The following is a 10976-nucleotide window of genomic DNA, read 5'->3' as shown; positions in this document are numbered from 1 at the left end:
CCCTCTGAGCAAGGGAACCTAATACCCCAAGTGAAGTTGGACCCCACAAACCAAGGGGACTGGCTGGACTCCTCACCCAGCGTCTAGGGATGCCCTTCCTGACGCCAAACCCATTTATTTTAGGGTGAAATTGGACCTCTGGTTTTAGTGTGGTCAAAGGGACTTCCCTCCTTGGTGTGAATCTAAAAGTCAAAAGGCGAAATAGTTTGCATTTTAAAAGCCTTGAAATTTTCTTACTGAGCTGTTCTCATTCACATGATACTAGAGGAAACTCGGTTGGTAGAATGGACCAAGGGGTGAAACTTTGGGAGCACTGGGCCTCTCTGGGGGTGGGGGTGGGGGGAGTGGTCAGACTCCAGTGCTTCGGGGACATTGGAGAGGTAAGTCACCGCGCCTCGCTCCCTGGAGAACTACATTTCCCTAAAGGCCCTGCGGCACACAGCGGGGTCAGGAGGAAGGACATGCTCAGACCCAGCCCATTTACTGCCATCGTGCCTAAGACACGCCATCCTGATTGGAGGGCTCTGGCGCTGTGCATCTTGGGACTTGTAGTACAGCGTGTTCATGCTCCAAGCTCCTTTGTGATTCGCGGTGCCCACTCGGCGCTCCAGGCGCGCCCTCGCGAGGCGGATCCAAATCGCGTGCCCGTGCGCCGCGCTCTTAGAGCCGACCGGCGCCCCCCGCGGGGCGGGGCGTCGTTTCCGCGCCGACACCGCCTTCCTGCCCCGCCTTTCGCCGAACCCGGCCCGCCCCGCCTTCCTGGAGCCACAGCTGAAGCGGTGGCGGCGGCGGCCCGGCGGGGGGTGGCGAGTGGCCTGCGCTACGCGTGTCAACCCAGACCGTATGTAGTGATTAGCGCGGCGCAGGCGCCTCCTGCCCCGCCGGCGGGGCACGGGTTCCCCGCAGCGGGATGTTCTCCCGAAGGAGCCACGGAGATGTGAAGAAGTCCACCCAGAAGGTGCTGGACCCCAAGAAGGACGTGCTGACACGCTTGAAGCATCTGCGGGCGCTGCTGGGTGAGGAGCGCTCTGGGGCGCTGGGCTCGGGGGCACCTGCCCGGACGTGGGCCGGACGAGGGTCGGGCCTGGGATGCAGACGGCATGGGGGAGGGGTGCAGTGGGGGTGGCCTGTGACCCTCCTTTCCCTGGCCCAGCATTGTTCTCTGACAGCAGGCACTCTGGCCCTGGGGCTCTGCCCTGTTGCCCAGAGTGTAAACTTACCCCGGATTTTCGCCGGGTCACCTCGAGGCCGGCCGAGCCTTGACTCTCTCCTCCCTTCCAAATCCTGNCCTTCCAAATCCTGCACTCCAGGTGCTCCGCGCGCGCGCGCACACACACACACACACACACACACACAACACACACACACACACACTGAACTGTCACCTCCCCTCTCGTTTTTTAACTTTAATTTTTGTCTCTGAGGCCCTAAGTAGACTGAGTCTCCAAGTGTTCCCAGCACAGACTTAATTGAACTGTCATCTCTTTTGTGGGCCCCCTGCCCTTAAATTTTATTTTTACTTTTAGTCGGAGTCTTCAAATAGACTGAGCCTCGGAGCGCTCCCAGGATAAATTTAATTTAGCTGTCATCTCTCTTCCTATGCTCCTCTTTTTATTTTTATTTTTATTTTGGGTCTGGCTGCTTGGGTTTCTTCGTGCCCTTGGTGTGAAGTGGGCTCCTCCTGTCTGTTGGAGGGAGGGGTGGCTTTCCTGGGTTCAAGGAGGCTGCTGCTTCTTTATTGCCAGGATGACACTGATAGTTATTTGCCTTCTTTCGTTTTTATGGACTGCTGGGTGGAGGTTCTGTGGAGCCCAGGGGGGCCGGCTGTTGACCTGAGATGAAGCTCATCCTTGTGGCTGTGAAGTGTCCACAAGGCTTCCTGTCACCTGCTGCATGTGATCTCTAGCTGCTTAGCTGGGCTGTATTTTGTTTTCTATTTTCTTACCTATTTAGTCTTAACTTTTGTGAAGGACCAAACACCTGTGCTGTCTAGTGTTTTGGGGGGGCTGAGAAAGGGACACCTTGTTTCTTCTAGATGTCTTTTTTATTCTTAAAATGAGGAAAAAGCACCTGATTTAGGACACATAGTTTTAATGTGTCTGTCACTTGAAGAGATATGACATAAAAGAATTCATTTTATATGTGAGAATTTTAAATAAAGATCTTGTTCATGAGATTAAAAGTTGCTATTTCTATTTATACCCTGTGAAGTACCTCTGAGGACACACACACACACACACACACACACACACACACCCCCCTACCTGGTTTTGCCAAGTTATTCACAGTCTCGGATTCCTTGAGATTTACACTATCTTGTTCAGTTTGGAATGAAATTTAAATTACTTACTGTTAAGAGGGATTAGTTTTAGTTTTCAAGACTTTTGAAAGTGAAGTGTGGTGTCCTTGGTAAACTGAAGTGTCTCCTCCCTGTAGTAAAATCTCGTGCACACACAGGTTACGTTGTGCAGAGTTCTTAGTAGTGACTGATTAACACCTACTGCAGGGACATTTTTGATAAAGGAAAGTTGAACAGTATTTTAAAGCATTTGATACTCCGGGACTTTTTCTGTGCTAGAGAATTTGAACTTTTGTTCTAGGTCTGCAGGATTAAGTTCGCTCCATTTTGTAAAGGCAGAATCAATTAAACCTAGGTCAGTTTGGCTTCTTAGAGATGCACAGTACATTGTTACCATTCTGAGAAAGTAGTTAGTTTTCAAGGCTCTGTAATTGTGGGTTCACTTAAAGGTGCAGTATCTTATTTTGAGGAACTTTCTCTTTTCATTTCATTGAGCTCATTATGACTTCAGTTTTGTACCATAGAGAGGTTCTTTGATATTAGGTTGTTTTTTGCGGATGCATTTGTTTGTGGAATGACCCAGTGTACTTTATTTTTGCAATCTTTATCCGTAGGGACTACGTTTTTGTAAATGTGTCTGAAGAATCCTAGTCATGTCTAACGTAAACTTACGCTAACAACTGTGGTGTAAAGACTTTAAAGAAAAACAGTTCGTTAAGGTATTAGTTCCTGGCACGTAATATACCCTATTTGTTGGCTTCTTAAAAGTCTACTTAAAAAAATGGCCTCCTGATCTGAAAGACAGGAATTAGCCAAGATGAAGAAAACTATTTGAAGGAAATGAATGGACATTATTGTTGTATTTTTATTTGCATATTTATGTAATACTCTTGCTTTTCACCTGTTTCGTCTTCAAGCGATAATAAAGATGTTCTTTTTTACATACAAAGATGATACCATTGATCTGGATTTGCAGCCTGTGGCTGCATCCCTTTGGCTGGTTACTTAGCCTGTCTCTGCACCTCAGTTTCTTTCCTCTGTCAAATGGGTATGGTAATGTCTACCTTGTAAAGGTTATTCCAAGTATGATGTATAAACTACTCCAGGTTTCAGCAGGCATGTAAAGTTTCCTCTGCCATTACTTGCATCCCATCATTAATAGGATGGGACAAGTATTTTGATAGGTACTTTCCCACACCACCCTTTATATTTTGATAATTGCTATGAATTTGTTCTCTCTTTATAGAAATTAGTCTGTGTTTAAGACAATTGGCTGAGAGACACACATTCATGGTAATGGCTCCATTTAGAACTTGCTTAGCTACTTTAATCTGGCTACATATTGTAGATTGGCTTGATATTATTAACTTTATTTGACAAGGAGGGAGACTGAGGCGCAGACAGACCTTACAGGGGGCCAAGCTACGGACTAAATGGCCTATATGTATTGTGTTAATTACAGGTAGAACAAAGAGCTATTAGGTCCCCAGACTTCCATTTCTCCCTGCATGGTTGAAATCATCAATGGGAGAGTAAATGAGTAAATAAAACAAACCAGAAACCAAAAAAAATTCTGTGCATTGCTATCTTGCTCCAGCAAAGATTACATATTTAATTAAAAGTTGGGTACCCACTACAAATCCCCATATAGAGATGGTATTGATGTAGCAAGAAGAATTGATGTAATAGTAAGCATCTAGTATGGTATGTAATTAGATAGTGGCTTATATGTTGGACTCCATTATAGGATTTCAAGGGGTCAAAAAAGATCATTAAGAATGGCACAAACAAAAGGGCGTCTTGAAGGAGTTTTACTCATGCTGGTCCCTGAAGGATGGCTAGACTACTGAGCCACATGTGTAACTTACAATTTTGTAGTAGCCCCATTTACAAAAGTAAAAAGAAACAGGTGAAATGAATTTTAATAATACATTTTATTTAATTCTGCAGATCTAATCTGTATCGTATCAACAGGTAATCAATGTAGGATATTAATATATTTTACGTTCTGTTTTTCATACCAAGTCTTTGAAATCCAGTGTGTATTGTACACTTATAGCACGTCTCATTTAAAACTAGCTGCTTTTTAAGAGCTCAGTATCAATCTGTGGCTAGTGGCTGCACACTGGACAGAGCAAAGTTAGAATTTGGGAGGGGCAGCAGGAAGACAGTTCAGGCAAGGGGAGATGGGAGCTGGTAGTGGAAAGACACGTGGCAATGATGTGGAAAGTTGAGGAACACCAGGCTGCCCCTCCTCCAGTCCAGTGAGGGAGTCACAAGGTGATGTTGGTCATGAGATGCAGTGCGAGAATTCTTGCCCTGAGGGTGTTCACAGTGTCAGATGCGTGACGAGAGTGCTATGTAGGCCAGGGGTAGGGGCAGGACAATGAGTTGGACTGGGAGGTCTTGGTGGGGGGAGAGGAGTGGTGGCCTCACGGACAGAAGCTGAGGCAGTTTGGGGGCCAGATCAGAAAAGGTCTTGTTTGTCTGAGTTGGAAGCTTGTATCTTACCTTGCCGGTGAGAGGGCCCGCTTGAAGAACTCTTAGTAGGTCAAATGATAAGATTTGAGAGCTGCCTGCCTGTTAGCAAGGCCAGGAAATTGGATTGGGGGGTGATGGGACAGGTGACACTGCTGGCAGCAAGGGAAGAGACAAATGACAAAGGTCTGAACTAAGATGCTCCATGAATGGAGGGGGGCGATGCTATTTCAAAGGACCCATGCAGCAGGAGCTAGCGATTGCCTAAGTAAAATAATGAAAGGTTTGTAGAAGCAGGGGAGGAGTGATCAGTCTGGAGCAGAAGAGATCTGGGATAAGAGGCCATAGTCCAGGCAAATCAAGTGACATCGGGCTTGGGCCAAATATTTGGGACCACAGAAGAGAGAACAGTTTCTCACAAATACTCTCTCTATATTGACAGAGTAAAATGGAACATTTTGGTATATTTCCTTTAAAGCATCTGTTGCTTTAGGTAGGGACAAGTTCAATTACAATTTAATGTTGCCATTTAAACTTATTTTATTCTTAGCATTTTCCTCTCATTTTTTCCCTCTCATTTTTATTAACTACAAACATTTGTTCAAATTGTGTATAAGTTAGCTTACCCTTTCCTGGATTGTTAAATTGTTTCCTTCCTTTCTCTCTTTCTTTTGTACTTTTTTCTCTGATATGAATAATTCCACTCAAAACATCTTGGGAAGCAGCTTTTTCTATATTTTGTGTTATTTCCTTAGGACAGATTCCACTGAAGTCAAATTGCTGGGTTTGAACGTGTTTCTGACTTGATTCACTGTGCTCTTTCCTAAGCATTGCTCCCAATGAGCCTGCTAGCAGCAAGGATTGAGACTACCATTTCCACTGTAGTCCGAGTGGCAATAAACACATTCGTGTAATTTGATCATTGGCGGTAGGCATTTTGGAGAACGGGAGTGTCAGGGAGAGAGCCAGAGGAGTTAGGAGGAGATCCTGGCTAATGATAGGGGAAGGTGAATTTGGTGTTAGGGGTGTTGAGTTTGAGAAAAGGGCAAGATCCAAGTGGACATGTCTAGGTGGTTGTTGGACATGGGGTCCGGAACTTAATAAAAAGGATAGAAAGCTGTGTTATGGTTGTTTATTGTCATCATGGTTCCATCAAATCTTCCCACAACCTCTGATGCAGGTAGTGTTCCTACCCTCAACCTGTAGATGAAGAAACTGAGGCCCAGTGAGCGTAACTACTTGTCTATGAGCACCCAGTCGGTAAGTGGCAGAGCTGGGATTCCTGATTATAAAGCCCATGTTATGCCTCTGCTAGTTATCTGACTCAAAAGTATATTTATATATCAGAAAATATATTTACCCACCACAGTGAATGTTAATATATACACAAAAGCCCTAGAGTTTTTGCATGTCTCCCAAAAATGTTGCTTTGACTTGTGCTGCTCTCTTCCTGGTCTGTTTTACTAGATTCTTCTAGGGAGACTTGAAGCTGTATTCGATTTCAGCATGGCAGAAGATAAAAAGACTCCCTTTGTGTTTTGCTGTTCATTGGCCTCTCTGTGCCCTTGGCGGGCCTAGCAGGTGGTAAAATATTTGCATGGACATTAGTGCCAAAAGACCTTCTACAACCAGAGCAGAGCCTGAGGTGTAATTTCAGGCTCCTCAGGCAGTCTTATTTTGTCTCTCTCATTCAGCTTTGTTTGAGGCAAAGTCATTTTGCCATAACGCTCCCTTTGCTAATTTTTCATCAATTACTGACGTTTTATATCCGTAGCTTCTAAAATGTAAGATGAACTTTGGACACAGATATGTGTATCACGCATACACCAATCCCTGCCTCTAGGGCTCGGGGATGTGTGGAGTTCTGATGAGAGAAGGGTGAACCTAGGATAAAAATCCAGTGGAGCTCAGATGTTTTGTTTGGGACAACTGAAAATGGTTGACTTCCTCCTTTTATTCTGGGAAAAGAGCTAATTGATCGGCCCAGAATATTTTGACGCTAACTTTATTTTATTTTGTTTGTAAGTGCTTTACTTGCAGTTGGGCATAAATACTTTTACTAGCTGTTTAGAGTACTGATCTTTCCATAGATAAAACTGTAGAGAATTGTTTATTTAAAAAATTGACTATCAAAATAGCAAATTGATTGAATTTAAGTTTTTAAATTATGCTTTAAAGGAGGAATATGTTATTGTACTGTAAAATTAATAATCTATAAATGTGGTAGACAACTATGCTGTCTTTGGATTTTAAAAAGTTTCAGTTCCACGGACATTTTTTTCAAGAGTGTATGAGTGAGTGCGTGTGTGTGTCTGTGTCTGTCTGTCTGTTTGCTCAGGAGGGCTGTGTGTTCAGAGATGAATAAGGCAGAAGCCCAGGACCTCTGGTTTAATAGGAGAGGTAGACACATAAGCAACTACATTTCCCATGAAGGTGTTAGTGCCTCGGTGGAACGGGTGAAACCGTAGAGGTGGCCACACGCACGGTGAAGAGGAGGCACAGCAGAGAGGCCTCTTGGAGCATTGCCACTGCTTCTTCCTGAGGGAGATGAGGTCCGAGGTGGGTTTGGAATGACGAATACGGGGTTTTCCCAGTGGACAAGTTGGGGATGAAGGGACTGCAGAGAGAGGAACTTGTGTGAAGGTAATGGTGTGGCCACCATGGAGTTAGGTGTACAATGGCTTTTATCCTGTGGTGTGTGTAGATGTTGGGAACCGGGAAGATGTACGTAGAGAATAGGAGCCAAATCTGACGTGTCCCCTTGGTGAGTGGCCCGAGAGTGTCAGACTCCCTGATTTTGAAACAAGTGTCCCGGGAAAGTGAGAGCTTCCTTCCTTTTGGATTGCAAACCCTGAGGGTGTAGCATGGGCTGCCAGCGTTCATCTTTCCCCAGAGTAGAGGGAACCTACCGCAAACTGAATTCATAATCAGAGGGAAGTGGGGCAGAGAGATGGAGGGTGAGACGAGCACACTGGACCTGTGTGAGCTGAGAGGTTCGCCATGTCTGTGCCATCTCCACCCCTGAGCTTCTCGGTCGCAGGTGCCAGTAACACCCTGTTTTTGCTTTAGTTAGCTTGAGTCCTATTTCTGGGTCATGGGATGGAAAGAATACAGATTAATATGCCTGAAAGAGAGGGGGGAAATCCCAGATCAAGGATGGGTGGGTGGGTGCATATGTGTGGATATGCTTTTCATATTTTTTAAGAGCTGAGCAAATTTCAGTGTATATATACGTAGAAGAAGGAACTAACAAAAGAGCAAAATTGAAGAAGCAGTGCAGAGAAAGGGAATACAAATGGAGAAAGGTGGGGTCTTCAGTGGGATCAAGAGTGTGGGACAGGAGGTCAGGCTTGACAAGAGGGACACTGCTTCCTCTAAGGCCACTTGGAAGAATTAAGAAGGGTCCTAGATGTGGAGGGAGCTCTCACACCGTGGCTTGTTTTTTCTCTGTGAAGGTAAGAGGTAGAGTCAACCAACTGCTGAGCCAGTTTCCTTGCTGGTGAAGTGATAGGAACTGAGGATGTCTCGTTCCCTCTCCTGTGCCATACATCCCCTTAAAATAAAGGAACACTGTAATCTCTAAGACTTATTATTGTTGTTCTTTTGGGGAGCAATCACATAAATGCATTTAACTTATGCATTCAGTACTTGGCCAGAAGCTGGGAAATGTATATATATAAAATGAGGACAGTTCAGGTAGTGCACATATTGTCTGGCCTTCCACTCAGTGACCATGTATCCCAGAGTGGCAGCAGGTAGGCCCAGGGAAGTGCTGTGTTCTCAGCAGTCTTCTTTCTTTCGTGTCTCTCAACTGTGGGACCATCTGTCCTACTGGGTGTGGCTCTAGTGGTTAGGGGTAATTTTGATTTTCTCCATTTTTGCCTTGAATCTGATTTAACCTCACATAAGATGTGCTTTTGCAAAATGTTTTCTAATATTCTCATTGGATCAATATGCTGCCTTAAGCTACCAGTTCAGAAAGGACTTACCTTTTAGATTCTTAGTCAGGCTTTGTTTCTGACTTAGTTCTGAATGCCCATTTCAAGTTTTTAACTGTGATTTTTACAAAAGAGCTATTTCATAACCATTTTTATGTCTTTTATATTTTTTAAGAAGCTGCAACCACATCTGAGAGATTTTAAAAGTAGTTGTAATTTTTAACAGTAAATACGTAATTTCGCTATTGCAACCATGGTTTAGCTTAAAAGATAAGGATCCCTTTGTTGTTGTCTTGTGTTTGACTTTAAGTGATGGCACATATTCACTGAACTTCAACCATGGTTTGAAGGACACATAGGTACTAGTGACATTGCCTGTGCCCAAGCGTGGGAGCCATGAGAATGTGCCACTCAGGTCTCTGCTGTGGGCATCATGACTGACTAATAGCTCTGGCTCCTGCCCTCTGGATTCATCAGCAAAGCTTAGCCAAAGCTAAGCTTCTCTTGGGTTACTTGCACTTACTGAGCAAGCGGGAGTTCTAATGTGGTCCACTCATGCAAGAGCCACATGCTTCTGAAGGGTGACTTTGGCTTGAGGACTCAGCTTGGGTGTGGTCAAGACCTTCTCAGGACTGAGTTGGAGTCTGAGACTCTTCCTGCCCAACCCTCCTTCCATCCCCCTCTCCTTCGCAGGGGGTCAGACCTGCACTATGGTTGAATCCTNGATCATGACTGACTAATAGCTCCGGCTCCTGCCCTCTGGATTCACCAGCAAAGCTTAGCCAAAGCTAAGCTTCTCTTGGGTTACTTGCAGTTACTGAGCAAGCGGGGAGTCCTAATGTGGTCCACTCATGCAAGATCCACATGCCTCTGAAGGGTGACTTTGGCTTGAGGACTCAGCTTGGGTGTGGTCAAGACCTTCTCAGGACTGAGTTGGAGTCTGAGACTCTTCCTGCCCAACCCTCCTTCCATCCCCCTCTCCTTCGCAGGGGGTCAGACCTGCACTATGGTTGAATCCTCTCCCTGCCTTCTCAGGTCTCTCCCCTTTCCCTTCACAGACAGTTTCCCCAATCAGTCTCCTACATGTGTAATCCTGTCTTGGTGTCTACTTCTCAGGGAGCCCAAAGGGACACACCATCCCTTTCCCAGAAGGTGTCGCCCATCCTACCATCTAAAACCTTTCCAGGAGACGGCACGAGCACAGTCCATCTTCCACATAAACTCGATTTATCCCTCCGTCCTGAAATGATATTTCCTCAGAATTCCCATAGCATTTTGAACTTCGCATTTGGCATTTATGGCCTTTGGCTTTGTGTCCGCAGGATATCACCTACTAGTTGATAAATACATTGAGAACATGAAGAGCTTCTTGTTCATCTTGATTCCGTTTGGTAACATACTTCCTTATTTGTAATTGTAGTAATTAGCATTTAATCAGCACTCTCCATGTGCCAAACACTGCCAGAAATACTTTTACATGAATTAACTCATGTAATCCTCCCAAATGGGATCGGTAATATTATTATCCTCATTTTACAGATGAGACACAGAGAGGATAAGAATCTTGTTCAAGGTTATGCAGCTGGTAAGTGACAGAGTCAGGACTTGAACCCAGGCAGCTGGCTCCAGAGTTCCCTTATTCATTTAGCAGTTATTTTTTATCCAGACAGAATATGTGCCAGGGGCTATACACAGTGTTGGGGATGCCAGAACTTGCAGTGCAAGTCTAGAGTAAATAACTATTAAAAAAGCAAACAAACCCAAAATGTGATTTCCAAATAGACGGATGTAAGTCTGTGGGGGAGTAGCAGCCACCTGATGTTTTGAAAAATTTCTAAAAGCCTTCCTGCGCCAAATATTGTTTTCACAAGCCAGATGTTCCCATCATTAAAGTAATGATTTGAGACTGAGAATTAAGACCTCTTGAAGGAGCCCCCTAACCTTCTCCCTTGTGTACGTGCACTCATTATCAGACCCACCCTCTGATCCCAAGGGGAACAGCTGTACGAAATGACTATTTGTGTGGACAAAGGGGAGAAGAGGTTGGGAAGAGATGTCCGGGGAGAGGGGCAGTCGGACCAGAGGGCTGTGGGTAAAGATAGGCTTGGGTGAGGCTTCTTTCATGGAAACAAAANAGATAGGCTTGGGTGAGGCTTCTTTCATGGAAACAAAATGGCAGAGACACTATTATAAAATTTTAAATATACAGAAACCAAAACTGAGTCACTATCCCCCCAAAAGGACTGGTTATAAGTAGAAAA

The 10976-nt window shown here is 44.9% G+C and overlaps 1 protein-coding gene across 1 annotated transcript in view; it reads left to right on the top strand.

Moving 5' to 3' along the window:
- Positions 1-605: 605 nt before the first annotated feature.
- The window catches only part of RALGAPA2 (Ral GTPase activating protein catalytic subunit alpha 2), a 317987-nt gene continuing 307616 nt past the window's right edge, over positions 606-10976 (top strand). The window contains 1 exon segment of the mRNA XM_034641613.1: positions 606-1016. Within this exon segment, the coding sequence (XP_034497504.1) occupies positions 911-1016 (106 nt within the window). The 5' untranslated portion in view covers positions 606-910.

Source organism: Ailuropoda melanoleuca, chromosome 13 (genome assembly GCF_002007445.2).
Source record: "Ailuropoda melanoleuca isolate Jingjing chromosome 13, ASM200744v2, whole genome shotgun sequence".
Taxonomy (NCBI): domain Eukaryota; kingdom Metazoa; phylum Chordata; class Mammalia; order Carnivora; family Ursidae; genus Ailuropoda; species Ailuropoda melanoleuca.
The sequence above is the reverse complement of the archived record's forward strand: the minus strand, read 5'-3'. Positions and strand labels throughout refer to the sequence as shown.